This window comes from Empidonax traillii, unplaced genomic scaffold, assembly GCF_003031625.1.
Source record: "Empidonax traillii isolate 1590-97213 ecotype Southwest subspecies unplaced genomic scaffold, ASM303162v1 scaffold365:size559728, whole genome shotgun sequence".
NCBI lineage: Eukaryota > Metazoa > Chordata > Aves > Passeriformes > Tyrannidae > Empidonax > Empidonax traillii.
The window spans coordinates 274,342-295,271 of record NW_020955558.1 but is presented as its reverse complement, the minus strand read 5'-3'; the positions used below and the strand labels follow the sequence as shown (position 1 = coordinate 295,271).

Here is a 20,930-nt window from a genome sequence, read left to right as displayed (position 1 = left end):
ATCTTCAGGAAGAAACAAGAATTCTATGCATTTCAGAAAAAACTGGCTCAGATCATAGGAATGAAGATTTCATTTCAGCATGAAAACATGAGGCTATTCTTCTTTCTCAATAGCTGCATTATGTTCTACTTTCTGATCCATTTATGTTTACTATTTAAATACTAAAAGGAGTTCCAATTCAGGAAACATAATTTGGAAACATACTTCTATTTAAATTTCAGAATAAGCATTAGCTTTCAAAACATAAAAGCCAGAAGCTTTATGATAATGAATCCTTTTCAGCAAGTATAATTCATCAATAAAGTAGTCCTCTAATGATGTTATTGTTTCTTTATTTAACTATTTTTGAATTTCTGAAGATTCTTCAATGCCAAATGCCAAATGCTACATTTGGTAGCTTCAATCATTTGTATTTTTAGAATCCAATTTTCCTACCAGAGACATAGGTTTCGTAACAGTTACTAATGCTCTGGATCTGAAAAATTAGGCCTTTAAAATACAGACTATCTAGTCAGTTAAGAAGTCTTGTAATCATTACTTTGTACATTATATCCCTAATGGAATAAAAAATGAGTTTAAATTCATTCTAGAAAATCAGATTGCCAATTTTATTTTTTTTTAAATGGGGACTATCTTTTATTATTTTTGTACAGTGCTCATTAGAAGGGGTTTTGGCCTAGAGTTTTAAAAATGTGCTTAATACATGATAATGAATAGGCAAAATGAGTCAAAGAGCAACAAAGATATGCTAACCCAAACTCCTGGAAAAATTTGCTTAAAAGCCTAGTTGCAGCCATTTTTTCACAAATGTGTCATGCGGGTTCCATAACACATCATTCTGCTGTGTTTCAACTTAAATTAAGAACAAAGAGATAAGGAAAATAAATCTAGTTCTGCTGTTCCAGCGTAAGCCTTATTCAATTACTGCTTTCAATTATGAATAGGAAATTGAAGTTACAGCTGGACATTCAGGACTTTATGCTTGTGAACTTAACCAAAAGTATAGTCTGTACTTTTTCTGGATCAAAACTGAACAAACATCATCATGGTCTCAAAAAGTAATTCTCAACAACAGAACTGTTGTACTGGGAAGATCTAAACAGCCTGCCAGATCTAGAACCTTGGCCTTTCTCGGACATATTAAAAAAGGGAGAAGAAAAAGACAACACAACAAAATAAATAATGTGCAAGGCCGAGTGATTTCTCTCATCCCTATGTTCCTCAAGCTAAACCTTCCAAATGCTGGACTTATTCAATGGGAGGTACTAGATAGCATAAGCTTTTTTTTTTTTTTTAAATTTTATTTTTAGATAGTCACTGAGTGACAAATCTTGATTCTTACTAAACTGGTATCTTTAACAAGGATCTAGACGTAACTTCACCATCCACTTATTAACAAAGTAAAACCTTTTTTTTCCAAGCCCAAATAATTTTACATACCAAAAAATCATAAGAAACTTTTCCTTTAATTCTTAGTCTTATTAGCTATAATTTTGTAGTAATAATGTGTGAATGAACAAGATTCAATTTAGTACCAGTACTCTTCCATTCTCTGTGTTGACATCAATCCCCACCCAGGTCTCCTGCAGCCAGTATAACTCTCATCCAGCGTAACCTGTCCTTTCATGTCTGTTTCCTTCTTAAATTTCCCATTTCTTTATCAAACCTTTATCAATTCTGCTGGCAGTCAGTAGAAATGCAATCAAAACCAACAAAACAGCAATGGTATGCTATAGTGAGGATGAATGGTGTTTGCCAACTGTCACCTCATGAACATGATGAGCTTCCAGAGTTACCCACTTTCACATAGCATTTGACTGACTTGGAAGGATTTCTGCAAAGGTTCGGGTCCAGCTCTGCTGACCTCACTGCAGAACCAAGGCCTTTCTATGGAAGACAGAGCTAATACATACATACATACTAATACATACGCATGTATGCTAGAGGATATGCCAGAACACTGTCCACCAGTGTCCACCCTAGGTCTCTTTGGGTCAACATATCACTGATTTCTTTCATAAAAGCCTGGTGGTTTGGGAGCAAAGGCAAGCTCAGCTTCCCTTCTGGCATAATGGGATCATGGGGCAGGGAAACATCTGCAACTAGGAGCTCAGATATATGTAAGGTCCCACTGCACAGGTCTAAGCTCTGGTAGCAAGATCTTCTTACACCATGGTGTCAATACGTAGGGGCAATGCCATCATAAAATCCTAGGCCCACTCATTCTGGCGTAAAACAATCCTAAATATAATCCTAAAGCTCATGTCATACTCTAAGAAACTAAGAAAATTCTTTTACTTGTTTCATACAGACAAAATGAAACAATACTCTCCTTATCTCAGCCTCTTTAAATCATATTCTTGAAATGTCACATATTCAAGTTTCATCCTGGCAAACAAAAGAAGCTGCCTACAGTGCTTAGATGACCCTGATAACGCTTTCCTGAAACAAAGCCTCTGAGCTCTAGCACATATTGTACCTGTTTTTGTTCTTCTCCTAAGCCGTCCCACATTGAAGCTACAATTTTAGAGACTTCACCAAAAGTAGCATTGGGGTTTTGGCCCTTGATGGCTGCTTGAGTGTCTCGAAAGAACAATGCATAGGCAGACACAGGTTTCTGTGGCTCATTTGGGTCCTTCTTCTTCTTCTTTTTGGGAGTTTTAGGTTTCTTTCCCATATCTGATGCAGGTCTCTTCTCGCCACCATTGACCTGTAACATAAAATTAGGAAAGTACTATTAAATACACAGCCAATTTAATTCAGTCCATCCATTGTTACGGCCTCCATGATACAAAAATTTTGGATTTTGCATGCAAAATAGAATTTTTGTTGCCATCTTTGATAATCCAAATGTTGACACTCTCACCCTTCCTCAGTTTGTCCCCAGAGTACTATTCAAATCAATTTCTTTTGCAACTGGTGGTACACCTTCCAGGGACTTTGAAGAGAATCTGATTGTGAATCAAACACAAAGTTATAGACATTCCCCTGTACACCTTCTAATTAAAGTCTGAAGAAACAAAGCTTCACCAGTATAGACAGTTTAGAGCCCCTTGAAGGATCAGTTCTGATCTATCTGTATTTAGCTGCATAGTTTCTTTGTCTGCTCATGTAGAAGCAAACGGTTCGAGGAAAGGAGTGATAGAGGAATGATATATGGAGGAAAGTTCATGTCCATCACCTGAAAAAAAAATGCGTATGAGCATTTGTGCAAACACCAAAGTACCCTATTTTCCTAGTGAAGCTGGTGAAGGGTCTAGAACACAAGTCTTGTGAGGAGCAGCCGAGGGAAGTGGGTTGCTTAACCTGGAGAGGGTGGCTCAGGGGAGATGTTCTTACTCTCTACAACTGCCTGAAAGGTGGCTGTTGGGGTCTTGACCCAAGTTACAAGCTGTAAAATGAAAAGCAATGGCCTAAAGTGGCACCTGGCGAAGTATAGTTGGATATTGGGAAAAATTTCTTCACTGAGAGGGTTGTCAAGCATTGGAACAGGCTGTCCGGAGAGGTGGTGGAGTAACTATCCCTGGCATAATTTAAAAGATGTGTAGATGTGGCAGCTGGAGACATGGCTTAGTGGTGGACTTGGAAGTGTGAGGTTAACAGTCGGACTCAATGATCTTAAAAGTATTTTCTAACCTCAGTGACTCTATGACTGACAAGCACATAAAGGGACACTGACCTGACTCTTCGACAGATTGGAGGTCCATGGCAAACCAGATTCTCTTGATATAATCACTTAATTTACTATACCTGTAGCGATGATGTGTGATCTTACAAGTGGTTTCAAAGGCTCTTTTCTTTTGTAGGCATGACCAAAGTACTGTGCATCATACGTGTTTTGAAGTATGAGAAGATCAAGAGCATAAAGGGTATGCTCTAGGCTAAGGATCTACTAGGCATGACTTCTTTCACTTCCCTCTATTATTATTTTTTAATAATGCATATCAAAGAAGAATACAGATGTTCAATTCAGTGGAACTGCATGAGCAAAATGGCTGGAAATCCTCATTTTGAGAAAAAAAAGCTTTTTTATTTTTCTATAGGCATCACTGTGTGGTGCCTGACAGAACCCAGGTGACTACAGTGAACAACCTGGATCTCTGTGGCTTACTAAAAACAGCAACAAAGTAATGACCACAATTTGAAAATTAAATTGATTCCTTTCTGGGCATTATGTTACAATAGATGCATCTTTACTACAAAGTTAACGGACATGCTGCCTATTGGCAGCATTTGGGAAATATGAAAAAACAGAAGAAGTGTTCTACCCATTATTAAGTTACCCAACATTTAATCTCTTGCTATTATTTCATTCTATGGGGCACACAAAACTAGCCATTTAAGGATAACTAACTAGGGTTCCCTAGTTAATTTGACATCAGTTTAAACTCTTCAGAAGTTCTGTGCAAACTCCATGAGCAAGAAGACTTGACAATAATTTGTTCTATAGTTAAAATTTTACCTTGGGGATTTATTAAAGTCTTCCTCTTTTCAGATTGGTTTGAAATAAGGAGATTTTAAAGTTCTCTGTATATTAGGATACCACATTACTTCAACTACCCTTAAACTAGGTGATATACTACAGAAACTTGTGTAAGTCGCCTCCTGGTAAGCTGCTCTGAGAACGGCTCTAAAACCTTATTCTCCAATCTTAATGATCAAGACACTTCAAACCCCCACTGTTAAAAACAGAGTACTCACAGGGGAAATTGTGTTTGTCTTATATGAAAATAACGAAATAAAAAGAATACAAGAATTCCAGTACTAATAATCCTGCAAATGGCTGAGATGATGGCCTACCTTCTGCTCCCATCAGTCTATCAGCTTCATAGACTTCACTTCTAAACACCAAAGCAGAGACAGATGGAAAATAAAATAAAACCCATATATATTCTGCTAGGCATAGACTTGTGCCTCAAAATCCCTGGAGGTGTAGTTAGCTCATGGTAATCCACCTCCTGTCATGGCTTATTGCTTAATTATGGTGATGTATTTAACTTATTTATCACAAGAAAGCAATAATCTTTCACTTTAAAAAAGTGTACATTAACCATGTTGCACATATAATAGATCACAAGAATATCTAGTGTAGGGTTTAAAACTATCAAGTAAGGCACATCATTGATATCTAAATGTCCCTTGAGAACTTGGAAAATGTCTATAAGCATATTTAAAATAAACTGCAATAGTACCAAAGCCTTTAATGGAGCTAGGAGAGCTGTTTTATGCACACTATCTTGCAGTAATCGCTGTAGTTTAAAATAGATTTTAATCAAGCACCATCTGCATAATAGGTTGAACAGACAACATAGAATTCTACTTATAACTCCTATCATATAAAGTAAATATTGTAAAACCTCTGCCACATAAAGAGAATATGCTGCACCAGTTCTTTAGTAATTGTGTTTCTGTTATTTAATTCTCGCTATTTGCAATCCTCTCTCTATCTTCCCTCTAAAATACATTATTTGAATTTCTCTCATAAGTGATATGCAAATGAGCATGGAAGAAAACCCTGTTATCCATCTATGAAGAAATACTTATTTACAAACCAGTAATGCTTCCAGCAGCTCACAATTATGCTTGGCAATAACCAAGTACATGTTTAGCAATCCAACAGTATGAATTATGGCAAGAATTACATAAATGTAATATTCCAGTGTTCAGGTGGTCAGAATAAAGCATGTGCTAAGTGGCTACTTTGTTTAACATGTATTTCAGTTACTTACAAGTATTGATTTTTAAGTTCTCCCTTTTTTCTTCTTCTAACAATAGCCCCACACATGAGATTTAGAAGAATTAGGGAGACTCCTTTCAGAGATTATATACTTAATCTGAGACTACATTTCACATTTCCATGGACCTAGCAGTTTTCTGACTGTATATCTAGCCTTACAATTACACTACTATTGTCACTGACCTTATGGTCAAGCAACCTCATCTGTCCTGATTTTAGAGCCACAGCATGTAGGGAAACTGAGCCCTCTATAATGCAGCTCTGTTCTCTTTTTTTGTGCAAGGGAATATAGGACAGCTGAAGTCTGAACAGCCTATGTGAAAGGGTTTTTATGAGAATGAGTATTGCCAAAAAGTATTTAGCAGCTGCTGCCATTAGTTCTGTGTATGTTGGATAAGGCTTACAAAGATTTGAATATTTATCATAGAATGAACATCCAAGAAGTTCAGTACATGAACAATTACATTAGTTTGTAAAGTTTCCCCATTACTGAAATTTGGAATACATTAATTAAGCTGAAATGCTAATTTCTTTCACGCATGGAAATCAGTTGTTCATGGGGATACAGTTATATTATGTACATAGGTACATAATGTACTCATTTGTTTATACTTTCCATCATCCTCTTTCTAGAAATTCATGCAATCATGAACAGGACATTGAGATTTCTGTAATTTTTTTTCTCTAGATAGAAATAGGTATAGCTGTTAGGGAGCGGTCTCCCAAATATGCTATCACAGGACCAGTGGCTTCCCTTTCACACATAAGGCTGGGCTTTCAGCTGGTATAAACTAAGAAAGGTCATCTGAGGTGATTTTCCATTTGAAAATGTACTTTGTCTTTTTGATCAATGTTGGTACATAGGCAAACATCTTCTTCTGCTGGTTAAATGGGGAGAACTTCACTGTTGCTGTTAACAATGTGGTGAATTCAGAGGGAGTTGGTTTTTACATAGTCCTCACGGCAGGAACATCTCACTGACTCCATGAAGTGAGCTCCAGCAGCTGCTAAAGGACTGGAACATGGGCACCTCCACTGAAGGACTGACTAATGATCTCTGGCCCTGATTTCTAAAGTAATAGCACACATCTACATGGTAGTTTATAAATGAAAGAGAAAACTCAAAATTTAGCCAAGTTATATTCAGGTAAAAGACACAGGTTTTCACAAGAGATAGAACAGCTGGTCTATCTCTTTCTGTCCCCATCCTCTGCCTTCTTTCACTGGAAAAGGATTTCTGGAGTGAGAACATTCACAGGTCCCTCCAAAGCAATTCTGAGAAAATGTAATACTGTTGTTTCTGGGGAGAAAGATCTCCACAGAAAAATAGTTTATTCTGAGTATTCATATCCAGTAACTGGCAGCTTCCAGGAAGAGCAATCGAACAGAATATACACAGCGGAGAGTTTAAAATCATGAACTACAACAATACACTAACTCCTTAGGCTGATTATTCAAACCCTCTTGCCTTTTATGGAGGGAACTACAGCAGAACCATTGCACTGGATCAGGCATGCCAGCCTGTCTCCCTGCTAACAGCCTGTCTCCAATGGTGGCCAGCCTCAAGTGTTTTCATGAAGCCCTAAGAAATCCTACATGCATGATACTATCTGCTCCCCATCAAGCTGGTTTAAACCATATTACTCAGATAAGAATTTAAGCCCTCTGTCATTGTTAACCAAATTTAATATCCTTTAAAACTTTTCTTTTGGCAGAGAAATTATAATTATAGAATTTTAGGGCAATGTACGGACTTCAGCATACCGAATTTAATTTTGTGTTGCACATTGTGCCTTTTGTCATCTTTTTCTGCTTAGGTTGAGAGCATGAGAGAAAAATAACACAGCTTGTTAAAAAGTTGAACACTATATAAACTGGCTTCCACAAAGAAAGGACCAAGTCTTACTCAGTCTACAGTATCTTATATTTCTCTATTGAAAACATTAATTTCAGATAACTACTGCTTGCATGAAAACGCAACCCTACACTTTTGCTAGCACAAAGTGTTACAGTGAAAAAGTACATGAAAACTACGGGTGAAATAACTGAAATATTTGATAGAAGCAGAAAGGAAATATTAATTATTTGAGTGGATGTCTTCTCCAGAAGTTCGAGCATCTTGCACACTCACCAGTATATGTAAAAATATTAGCAGAGCAACAGGAGTAGCCAATAAATTATTCCAAAAAAGTAAAGGTTGCCTGGAATTATTTTTACACAGCGGTATTCTAAAGTCTTCCTCAGTAAGGTAGTGCTCATTTAAAATGTATGAATTATTCAGTAATTTTTAAAACCTAAAATTTGTAAAAGCAGAGGAATGTCCTGAAATAAAACTTTTGAATCAGAATTTATTAGAAATGTAGTAAAACACATGTCTCCAATTAAGTGATTATTTTATAGCTTGAGGCATGAAAAACAATATAATTTGAAAACAAATCAGGCTTACATTTCTTGACTGGATTATACCCCCTCAGTGACTCACAATATGTTTTCTTCACATTCCTTTTAAGTCTGCAACTTTTCCCCACAAGCCGCATCTGTGGTACACGACATGGTACACACTACACTGCAGGAGTGATCTGATAGGACTGCTATTTTGTAGTGACCATAAAACAGAGCTAAAGAGGTTCTCAATTTCAATATACTCTATTCCTGGTTTAAGGGATGACTTTGCGCTAAGTTCCAATCTTTCCATGTCTCAGCTGTTCTGTCTGTGAATTTAAGTTAACAGACTTGTGTATTTTTGGGAGGTTTTCAGGATTTTGGGAGATTGGGAGATTTATGCTACATAGATTGACATTTATTCTTTAAAGAAATTTATTATGTAAATTAGTCTTATCACTTCATGCTTGTACTGACACTAAAATGAAGCTTAAACATGTCATGATGAAGTGTCAGCACCTCTCAGAGTATAAATGCATAATGGGCCTTCCAGATTTTCAAGGTAAGGTTTTTAAAGTTCACAGGATCTTTCTGTTCTGGTTGCTATGATATTGTGTTTACTCATCCCGTGACCAAGTAGCAAAGGCTAAGCATATTGCACCGACTGTTCATACTTTTTATAGCAGTAACTTGATATTTAACTGGAAACAAACATCCCTGCTATGCAAGTGAGAAAACTCAACCCTTATATTAAAGTCCGAGAGAAATGCCTATCCTTTAAGTGTTTAACAGCATTCCAGTTGGCTCTCATGAAGAGGAATGATGTAATTTACTCAAGCTGCCTGAAGAATTCACTGGATAAGTTCTGTATTCATAACCCTTTATTCACTTCAGTCAACCACCAATAATATATAAAGTATCACCTTAATAACTGTGGCCATATGATTCATTTAGCAGGTCCTAGAAATATCCATAATTTACATAGTAATCCTAGCATCTAAGCCTACCTTAGAGCTATCTTCTCCTTCATCTTCATGGACTGAACTGGATGGTGAAGGAGTTGCAGATTTGCTTCCAGGTGGAGAGGGCGAGTTGTGAGGAACACTGTTTCCACCCATATTCAAACCAAGCTGTGCACTGAGCTGGGACTGGTTAATAGTAGTCAGCTGCCCATGCTGCATCATTCCTGGCTGCCTAATATCTGCAGGTTGAACCCTTGGCCTCATGGTTGCCATCTGAGGATGGGAACTATACTGGGCTCCTTCTGTATTCCGTAAATCTTGCATCTACAAGAGGAAAAAAACTGTATTAAGCATATCACTAATAAAGTGTTCTGTTCCTTTAGACCTCAGTTGGCCTGATAGGCTAGGTAAGGCTTAAAGGAAATGGCAAATACTTAAATAAACATATAAATACTGGAAATAAACAGAGTAAGGATATGATTGACATTTGCATAACACTGACTGTTATAAACTATTCAGGCTCTAGCCACAGCCCCTGGGAATAGCAAAAAAGCAATGAGAGCTTTTTTTATTTTTTTTTTTCACAGGGGGAACAAAAGGGCACTGCTTTCTTTAACTGCATGTAGAGTATTTCTGAAATGCTAACAAACAGTTAGCACTCTGAAGTTCAGACCTACATCAGAACATGAACATCCTCAAAATTCAAAACAATTTCCAGATCCTGCTTTATTAACATAGGATGTTTGTGTTTGAAAACTGCTGCTCCTAAAATCACAACTCACAGAATTTGAATATCTAGTATTAGGTCCAAATCTTTTTTGCCTGGTGCTGCCCAACGAGATACTGGACTTTTCATGATTTAGACCACTGACAAGAAGGATGCACTGATAGACTGATTAAATGATTTCTGAGTTGATTTACTGCTAAGACATATATGAACAGAAAGCTTGGAAACTGCAGGATTGACAAATGAATCCATTGTGCTATGTGGGTCACCGCTTCTTAGCATTAACGAGACATACTATTTTAATGCAAGCAACAAATTCAGTCTCTGCAAGGATAAGAATTAAAAGCACTGGAGGATGAAACTCCTTTCTTGTCCAGAGGTCAAATGCACATACATACAGACCTTACAGATTGTCTGCAGCATCTTTTCAGTACACTCATACAGAAACACAACAAATAGCAAAGAGTATCAGAGAAAAGCTCAGATTTAAGCTAAGGTGTTCTGCGGTTGATTTAAAATTGAAGTGTCAATTCAGAGCTGAAATGAAATAGATATAGTTGTCTACCTGTGCCTCAGACAAACATGCTGTATATATGAAGTAGAATCTAACAGGAGCTATGTTTGTTTAAGTTCCATTAAGATGAGGACATATGTTAATGGTTCAGTATATTAACATAGCCACATTTATTCCACTTATAGTCTTTGTTAGACATGTCATGTGAATTGTCTATAGATCACTCAGATTTTATTTTTTTAAAGCTTTTTATAACTTGTGACTTCTATAACCTATCTCTTGCTCATACACACACTCCTTTATATCACAGCAATCTGCAAGATACCTTTTAACCAGTAACACAAGGGAAAAAAAGTAAAGATAAACCTGTAACTTCACCTTTTCTCTCCTTATTGATGGTGTAAAAATGTATCAATTTTAGGAAGATTTTTTATGAGCTTGAGGATTGATTTTTGTAAAGGTGACTGGCTGGCAGTAAATCAAACTAATACCATTAGTTATGGTATACTTACCACTTTACCTGTACTTGTGTCTCTGAAAAGTATTTGAAATGGCTTCTGACAATATGACATCCCAATTATACCTGTATTTATGTTGCTTTAGAAATTAATAGTTTTTGGTAAAAAAGAGTTATCGATACAAACATGTTTTTCCAGTTCATTTAATGACTACTATAGTATCGTAGAAAAGGAGCAGAGAGAGCACAGTGGATGAAATCAATTGCAGGCTGAAATTTGAATCCTGGTAGACATTTATATTTTTAAATTACTACTGATTTCTCGGTCCCTTCCCTCCCGTATCAGCTTCCCTCCTTGCTAAGCATATTAGCCTTGAAAACTATCATTATCTCTTCCTATAGCAGACAACCTGCACCAAAATAGTTGTGCCTGAGAAGCTGTTACTCCCGCTTGGCAATTTTGTTTTGGATCCAGCTGCTGAGCTGGGCAGCAGTTGGGAATGCAGAGCAGGATTGTGGGTTCTCCAGGTCCTCTTGGCCAGCTCGAGGCAGGAGGGCAGGGGATGGAAATCCACACAGTCCCTCACGTGCTGGGCACAGGAAGGCAAAACCCTCCCCAAGGCCCTCCCTTCACCCTGTCTGTGGTGCTTGTGCTTTAGCATGGGTGTGTGCCCACCCTAGGGACCCTCCACCCTGCAGGGGCTGAGCTCAAGCTGCCCTGCTTGCAAACACCTTGGGTTTTCATGGGGCAGGACCTCATGGTGCTGAATAAACCCTGCCAGAAAAGGCTGTAAAAGCATGGCTGCTTTTTAATAAGCACTGTAATGATTTTATGAACTCTAGAAAAGAAACAAGCACCATCTGATACTCCTAACTCCTATTCTGAACAAACTTAAGAATTATCTATCTTGAAAAGCAGGGCAATGCTTACCATTTAAATTACTTTTCCTCAAGTAAAATACAATACAATAGCTTTAACTGATGCACAGGAAGTTCCACCTGAACATGAGGAGGAACTTTACAGTGTGGGTGAACAGGTTGCCCAGAGAGGTAGTTGAAACTCCCTCATTGGAGATATTCAGGAACCGTCTGGACACAATCCACTGCCATGTGCTCCAGAATGACCCTAGGTTGGACCAGATAACCCACTGTGGTCCCTTCCAACCTTAACCCTTCTCTTATTCTGCTTTATTCAAAAAGATTTCTCCTTTATTAAAAACTCTTCATATGAGCTTCAAATATTATCAGATATAGATAGTACTGGATTCAGAACATCTAGTGTTTGTTTTTTTTTGAACAACATATATTTTTAAACATGTGTTAAGTATATGACATAATTTTAGGCCCAGCACTGGATATAGACTGTATTTTCAGATAATACAACATCAACTGAACAGTACTAAATGCATCCCCATGTAAAACACACACAAATGTGTGAATATATATATATTTGCAAGAGAACCCTTCACTAGGGAAATTCTGAGGACTGCAAATGAGGTGGTGCAGTAGAAAAAAACTCAGTATTTTTCCTTTGACATGAATTCAGTTTGTCTTCTGAATTTTTAAATCAGATGAATATCAGAGACCTTCAGAAAACCAGGTGTAAACAGCAAGTTTGTTTAACAGCAGATGTTCCCTTTTGGATGCTAAGCCAGTACCCCATCCCGCCTTACCCAAGGCACCTGACCACATAAATGTGAAAAGCTGTGAGGTTATACCATGGAAAACATCTGATGATGAACCTTCAGGTTCCTAAAGGATCAACAAACCAAGAATTGTTCCATCTTCTCTGCTGGGTTCGAGAACAGAGTCATCCATGAAAACCATACACTTGGGTCATTGCTGAGGAGTGACGTTATGCCCCTGTTTCGGGAGATGTGACAACTTGTCTCTGCAGGAATAGTGACACTAATCAGACACACTCTGTCATCATCACATGCAAAGTATAACAAATGTCTCCTAAACTACTTCAAAATCAGAAGCTTCTTATTCCTTGTTCCTCCAGATGGAGTTTTACAAAACCCACCGATGTGTAGTTGTGCCGGAGCCGTATTCAGTATACAGAGGCAACACTGCAAACACACTACAACCGAATGCAAAGCTGAATACAAATCCTGATGGATGGCAGAATGCCAAATGGAAGAACAAAGTTAAAGAGTTTTGAGTGTTACAGAGGATAAGGACAGTCTTAAACTGACATCTCCAATGGTCTCTGCGATGAGGTAATAATGATAATATCTGGCACTTTAATATCAATCTCCATCTGTCAGTTCCAGGATGTTTCACAACTTGCGTTATATTCAGCTTTAGAACATGACTGGTTTTATTTTGGTTTTACTAAAGGAGAAGTTTCTTTTCATGGCTCTTTTTTTTTCCCCCTGTTTTCATTTTGCTTATAAGCAGAAACTGAGCATCTACCCATGTAAGTGTTTGACTGCAAGTCAAAAGACACAGAACAAGTCTGTAATTGTAAGGCGTGTAACAAAACCCCTTACTGACACATGGGCAGTGCAAAACCAGAACAGGGCTGAAAATGAGCTCCTAATACCCTGCTCAAAGCTCCAGAACTACTAAGAATAAAGCTAAAGTGCTTTAAACATCAGACCAATATTCAGCCCATCAGCCTAAAGTAAAAACAAAGCAAAGCATGGAGTGCAGAATACTGTGATATCATCCCTGTACAGAAACATCTTACTGCAGGACAATGTGAGTGCAGTGTCCTAATCACAGAATCACAGAAAATAGTGCTAGAAGGGACCTCAAAAGGTTATTTAGTCCAACACTATCTCACAGCAGGATTAGCAATACCTAAATCATTTCTGACAGATGTTTGTCTAACCTCTTCATAACCTCCCTAGGGCAATTCTTGTGCTTAACTATCCTTACAGTGGAAAGGGCTTTTTTCCATAATGTCTCACCTAAATCTCCTTTGTTGTAATTTAAACCTACTACTTTTTGCTCTGCTCCCAGTGGACATGAGGAATGTTTTTCACCTTTTCTTTACAGAAAATCTGTACACACTAGAAGGCTATTATGAATTTCCTTTCAGTTTTTTTTTTTCTTTAGACTAAACAACCAAACTTGAAGATTGAAAGACTTTGTTCATATGCTGTGTTTTCTACACATCTGATCATTCTTCCTGCTGTCCTCTGGACTATGTCCAATAACCTTCATCTTTCTTGAAATACTGTGCTCCAAAGTCCACAAAACACAGAAATTCTTATCTGACACAGCATTCAGATAGAATACTTAATCTCTCAAAGGACATAGCACATAGCAATAAAAAAAAAACCCACCTGAATTATCTGCCTTTTTGATACAAGCTGGTTAACCCACACAAGATAGAGAAAGAGCCAAATTGCAGGACTCTTTACTAATCTCCCAGAAGATGGCTTTAGGAAGCAAATAATTTTTTTCTAAGAAGCATTAGACAGGTAGTTTCAAGGGGACTGTGCTATTAGCAAAGTAATTCACGTTATTTTTCTTGTTATAATTAATAACCATGAGGCAACATCTCTCTGAAAAGTCACACAAGTCCCAATTGTCCCTCCCTATTTAAATTCATTTATAATAAATGTTATCATTAAATGAAAGAAGAAATACAGGTTGCCTTAACAGATCAAAGTAAATACAAGAGGTCTAAGTACATGCAAGAAACACTAGAGATTATACAATGAAGATGAAAATGCTAAGGATGAAAACATAAGGAGAAATACACAGGGCTTACTCACTGAAGCAAGTGAAGGTCCCATATCTCACTATGAGCAAATTCATATCAAGACACAGCAGGCATCATTTCTATTACTACCATCAGGTCTTACAATGATTTTTGCTTAGTTTTCTACTACCTGAATGCTCTTGTACAAATGGACACTGCAGAAGTGGCTGATAGTTTTTTGCTTCTTGTCTAACTGATCAAGGTAAGGCAGAAAGTAACCATTTTTCAGACTATAAGAAGCTATGGTTAAATCAATTAATTAAAAACAATGGAGAAAACCCCAGAGGATCTTAAATGTTACCTATGAAGGTAACCACAGCGTGCTTCCTTCTTCACTGGCATGACCGAACGGAGTCACCATGTACGTATCACAGACATTCTTTGGCAGGCATAAGGAGTTTCTTTTAATAGTAATATTGTCATTTATATTCCTAGGAAACTTGTGCTACTACCTCTGCTATATTAAACCTGCATGTTTGTCTGTTCCCAAATAATGCGACATTAAAATTCAGCATTAGCCCCGATTCTGCCACCCTTCTGAAAAACCATGAGATTCACTTAGAAATCTAACTGCTTTTATTTTAGGTGTTTCAATTTTCTTCTACTATAAGCCAGTGCACATCTGCAAGATGTTTTTCAGTGACATAGAGATGCTCATTAAAAAAGAGAGAAAAAAAGTTAATTCCTACATAATCATTTGACTCTGTAAGTGAAGGTTTCATGAGAGATGAAAAGATAACATTAAGTTGTGAGACTTAATGTTTGTGAGAGCAGGCACACTGAGGAGGAGTTGTGTTTGGGAAACAACACTCACCATTTATAATCAAAATAACTGACAAACCAAAAAACCTCATAACTGAATTTAATGCCACAAAATTCAAGTAATATTCATCATACAGATGAGGAACAGGCTCCCCAGGGAAGTGGTCAGAGCACCAAGCCTGAACCTGAGTTCAAGATGTGTTTGGAAAACATTTTCAGGCACATGGTGTGACTCTTGGGGATGGTCCTCTGCAGGGCCAGGTGTTGGACTTTGATGATCCTTGTGGGTCCCTTCCAACTCAGGATACTCTATAATTCTATATAATCAAAGTTAAACTCAAAAGTGTCTAAAATGCAGAAATGTCCATTTAAGAACTCAGTTCTTACGGATGATCAAGCGGTAGTACCTTGTGGTTGTTCATTGCATGTTTTTGGTTAGGATCCTAGATTAACACCAAGTAAAATCAAACTATGCAGTTTCATCTCTTGTTTTACATCATGGTGATGCTCTTTCATGAGATAAATTAAAACTTGAGATAACTTGAATATTTCTATTAAAACACCAGAGAGAGAGAGAAAAAAAAGTGACCCCACTATTTAGAGGCCTGAAATCTGACAGGAAGTTTGGATTTACTGATTACAGTGGCTAAAAATGGTAAGTGGTATTTATGTTCTCTCATGAATGAAGACTGATCAAACCCAAAGGTTCCCATACTATTAGATCTTTGTTTCCATTCAGTTACAGTAGAAATCATATTTGCAAGCGAGTCTTGTTTTAACACATATATAAGTAGACTGCTAAACAAAGATTTGTTGTGAGAGCTAAGGTTACTGTAAAATGACCACAGAGAACCATTCAAAACACATTAAAAGGAATAACTCAAAGCACCACCTAAGAGAGGAAGGGGATGTGTGTTTTCATCTTCTCGTTTTTATAATTCTCTTCTGTATCAGCTAACTATGTAATGAAAGACTAAGTTTTAAAGTAAGTGGGCATTTGGGGAATATTTTAGTGCTGTATACAAGTGCATTTTATATACTATGCCCACTGCATAAAATGAAAGGATGATTCAAAATTTCTGTTGATTAGGAAAACAATCTTAAAATTAAACAGCAGAAACTTCACATGTAAAGAGAACCCCTATATTAAAAATAATAAAAGAACCCCTATTAAGTCTACTACTCTAATCTTTTCAAAATCATTCTGTTAAACCACTTCAGGTTGTTTTATATAGTACTGATTCTGTAAGTGATCTTAAGCCCCTTTAAAGCAATTATATACTCAAAATTGCACTGCAAAATTTTATAGCACGATCACATAATGACAAAAATGCAGTAATACACAGTTTCTATATTTCTTGGTACACAGTTAATTTGGTGACTATTAACATTCTTTTCTACTTTATGTTTTAATATCCTTTGAGTCACACAGGGCCAAGGTCTCAAAACTAATCATAAAAAACTACTGGCTGCTATTCACTCCAATATAATAACCCTTTATTTAAAACAACCTCCAATAAATTTCATTATAAGAAGTTATTAAAAGGGTTAAAAACCTATTAAATGTCAAAGAATTTGCCTGACTCAAACTTCTAATAAAGAAACAGAATAGGCTTTCTTTCTGAATTATTTAAATCTTTACTGACTGTGCACTGAACCATGAAATTAGAAAAGTGTTATTAGAAGTGTTCTCTGGTTTTTATAAAAGTTGTAGCATAGAATATATCAAACCACAGTCTTCAACTAGACTAGTTAAAGAAATAGGTTTTTAATCCTGAATACATGGTTTTCACTGATATAAAGGGTCATAATTAAAAGTCTGGCCTGGAAGCTTAAGATAATAAAATTATTATTACAGGAGCATACATGTTCATTTGGTATATTCTGGATGCATGTTTCCATTTTAATTTGGACAAATATCTTCAATTTTGTTTGATCTTGCAAAGTCCACTAATTTGGACCCTCTCAGCAAACAATTAAGCTTTTAATAGTGACTCATTTTAAAGAATTAATGGTGAATAATTTGTGTTATCTTTTTCTCTTTTTTAAAGTGTCTAATGCTTAACAGCAGGTATAGGTTGACAGCAGACAAATGGAATCTAGGAGGTACAAAGCAACTATTCTAGAACACACATCTCCTGATAACAGTATTATACCTACACTATTTTTTTTTTGCAAATAACAACAGAATAATTTTATATTTCACTCCTTATTTGCATAGGGAAAACAATAATGCATTTCACTTTTATTTTAGTGATAATAAAGAAATCCTGAGGAAGAAGAATATTCACAGGTTCACTCAAACACACCTGAATCAGTAGCCTTTCATCAAAAGAAATGAAGTCAGAGAGATGCTTGAGAGAGACAATATTGCCTCCCCTTCTTTTTTACAATAAAAATAGAGGCATCAAAGGCACATGAAACAATTAAGTCTAGGAATACAAACTACATCTTTGGAAATACTGTTAACAGTGAGAAGGTATGCTTTCTGTAGTGTATGAGGAAAAAGTGGATGAAGGCAGCTACTGCTGCCTTTGCAGTGCTGTGCTCCTGTGACTGACCAACAACAGCTGAGTAGCCAGCATGAGTTTGCTGTAACCTTCGTTGGCTTCTGCTTCATTGTATTCCATTGTATTCCATTGTATCCCATTATACTCTAATCTGTTCTGGTTTTGTGGTTGTTTTCTCTGGTGTTCTTGTTACGGTTTTTTTTTTGTTTGTTTGTTTGTTTTTGTTTTTTTGTTTTTGGTTTTGTTTTTTTTGTTTTGGTGGTGGTGGTGGTGGTTGTTTGATTTTTTCTTTTCTGTGATATTCATCTCAACACTATCAAACTATTTCCCTGCAGTGCATTGGGCAATGTGACTGCTATATGTAACGTGGTGTTTGATGTATCTGCTTTAACACAGAGAGGCACCTTGACCACACCAGCATCTCTCCCTACCACCAAGGAAAGGACTTTGTATTGGATACATTCCAGAGTTTTTCTTGAGTCAGTGTATCATCAGTGGATGATCTGTAAATTTTCCAACAGATTTGCCAAGAGAAGATCTGACCACACAGGAAGGGAGAGTGCTAAGCCCAGTGCAGGCCCAGGAAAGTAGTGCATAGTTGTGTTTCTCCCAGTTGTGTCAGTGAATCTGCCTCTGACTTGCATCATAGATGTTTTAAATACTTTATATGGTAGTGTTGATATTTAGAAAACTGGTGGACTTAGCACTTAAAAACATAAATTTCCAATGAGAAACTCATATTCATCACATTATGTATTTCAAAACAAAGTGCAGCTTGCATAGCATTTAGAAGATGTTTAATTTGAAATAAATTGGAAATATTAGAATTAGACTGAGATGTTTACATAAAGGTATTTAAGGATGTTTACACTTAGTAAAGAATAGCATGTGACTTGACTGCAGTATTTATTATGTTAAGACTGACTCCATGTGAGTGCTTCAGGTATTGCCAGGGTTTTAGTCTTAGGGAAACACAGATGCAGTCATTGACAGGTGTGAAAGTCTTCGAGGAAGATGCTGAGAACTTGAATGACCAAGTAACCCTTTGAGTTCTAGTCCATTCAGGCTCTTATATTGTTTTAATGAGCTTACTTTCTGTATGGGACGGCTGCCCAGGCAGAGGCTACAGACCTACACTCACTAATGACAGATTCGACAGGGAAAAATACTGAAAGACGAAACAGAAAATGTAAGAGCTATAACCACAGATTATTCTTGGTGACTCCACACTGTATATCGTGTTTCTTCATGCTCTGCCTCAGCCCTTGTCTTCTCTTGAAAGAGCTCAACCCTAGATTTGTAATGATGCATTATTTCTGTTCAAAGTACTAAATTATGAAGCTTTGTGGTGAATTGAAGTCTGTCTTTTTCACCCTGTACACCATTTGAAGTTGAAGAACAATGAACAGTTAGTTTTTTCTAGCTTGCAAGTTCAGGGAAAAAAGACCCTATAAAATATTCCATATAAAGCAAAAAGGTTTAGAAAAGTGCCTGACCTGAAGTGCATGTCCAGCTAATCTGTGTCCTTCTGTGCCTTTTGTGGTTCCTCTTTATTTTGATAACTCTTCCATTTGCCTACTCCAATGAAGGTTCTGCTGCTCATTGTTTTATATGTTATCTGAAGAGTCACGTTCCTCAGGTTCAATAACAGGGGATTTCCCTAAGTGCACCTGAAAAGTTGGTGCAATACTGGGGTGTCTTGTGTCTCCTAACTCTACAGAAGAATTCTGTAGCATAGAAACTGCATCTTATCTCGATCCTAAGAAAGGCCTATTCCCTCTCAAACCTGGACTCTGCAGCACATCAGATAGAACAAGAAATTTTTTAAATACTGTCAGTGGGATTTAATCTAAGTATGCTACTTCACCGAAGAAGGTTTTTTCAAGGGACGAGTGGCTGTCTTTCCAGTGTTGTCCATGTCTCGAGACACTAGACATAAATAAAGGGCAGAAGGACAAATCTAAATCTATGTCACTTAGAAGGAAGAGAAAGGACTAAAATCTGCATCTGCTATGTGATCTATTCATCTCACTACCCCCAGAATTAGGCTTATGATATTTCCTGCTGTTCTGCACAAACATTTAATGGATCTTGTTTCCATTCCAATGTGATACGAAGTTGAATCTTTGAAACTGGGGTCACACAGGCTGCAATTATCTATATTCTTCCTCTTGGGCACTGTGATGTGGAACATCCTTGAAACTATTTCCCTGAGCCATAGGGTCCTATCTGGGGTTGTGGTTTACAAATGGCATTGTGACTGCAACAAAATCTCCTACGGAATTAATCATAAGAAAAGTCGGAACATAAGGAAGTTTAGGCATAGCTGGATTAGTGCCCTGAAGGCCTATTGATAAATACCACCTCTGTTTAAGCAAACTATTTTGCCAGACATTTCAGTCTTGGGTAGGAACAGTGGTGCGTGCTAGCTCTTACATTTCCATACAGAGATGTTGTATTAAATGAAATGAACTTTCCTGTAACTCCTGCCATCATTCACCTGAAAAACAAAGTCATCCAATGCCATTTATTTGTGCATTTTGCGAATTTCTGGACTAAGTTTATTTTCCTTGAGAAAGAAAATCTTATTTTTTTTCTGGCTGATACCAGTAGCCCTGAAAAAAACACACTATATAGCACATGACTCTACTTTTCATTCTGTATAAAATCTAAACAAAAAAAGCAATTTAGACTAATAAGAATGAGTCAAATGGTTTAAATTACATTAGTGAAAGAATCTTAGTGTGAGTGATAGAACTAACGGAAGTTTAAACAAAAGGTCTGTAAAATGTTTAACTCAGAAAAGATTGTTTTTCACACATATGATCTTGTTATCAAGTGATAAACTTACTGATATTTGTAATTATATTGTCATAATTTTCCCTGCAAAATAAACCTAATACCATTGTCAAATATTGTGGGTTTTGTAAATGTTAAGCACATGTGTTACTGCTGGGCAAGACACTTTTTGTAAGCTATGAAAAATATGCTTGGCTCTCAGGGAAAAAGCAATTTAATGATATGCTAATAAGTCCATCATTCTTCTGTATTGTATTATTTACAATTTTGTTTCTAAAACCTATTTAACATCTCCAGTGTAATTATCTGTCTGCAGCTTGCCAAATCCAATATTATAATTCTGAAACAAGAAAAATCTCAAT

The 20,930-nt window shown here is 36.8% G+C and overlaps 1 protein-coding gene across 3 annotated transcripts in view; it reads right to left on the bottom strand.

Moving 5' to 3' along the window:
* The window catches only part of TOX (thymocyte selection associated high mobility group box), a 221,569-nt gene that overhangs the window by 34,258 nt on the left and 166,381 nt on the right, over nucleotides 1–20,930 (bottom strand). For 2 of the 3 annotated variants that reach the window (XM_027892734.1, XM_027892733.1), the window contains exons 4-5: nucleotides 9,127–9,405; nucleotides 2,480–2,710 (exon numbers count right to left, since the gene is read on the bottom strand). In XM_027892734.1, coding sequence (XP_027748535.1) covers nucleotides 2,480–2,710; nucleotides 9,127–9,405 — 510 coding nt within the window. The remainder of the gene's footprint in view (nucleotides 1–2,479; nucleotides 2,711–9,126; nucleotides 9,406–20,930) is intronic. The other variant, XM_027892735.1, reaches the window with a different exon arrangement.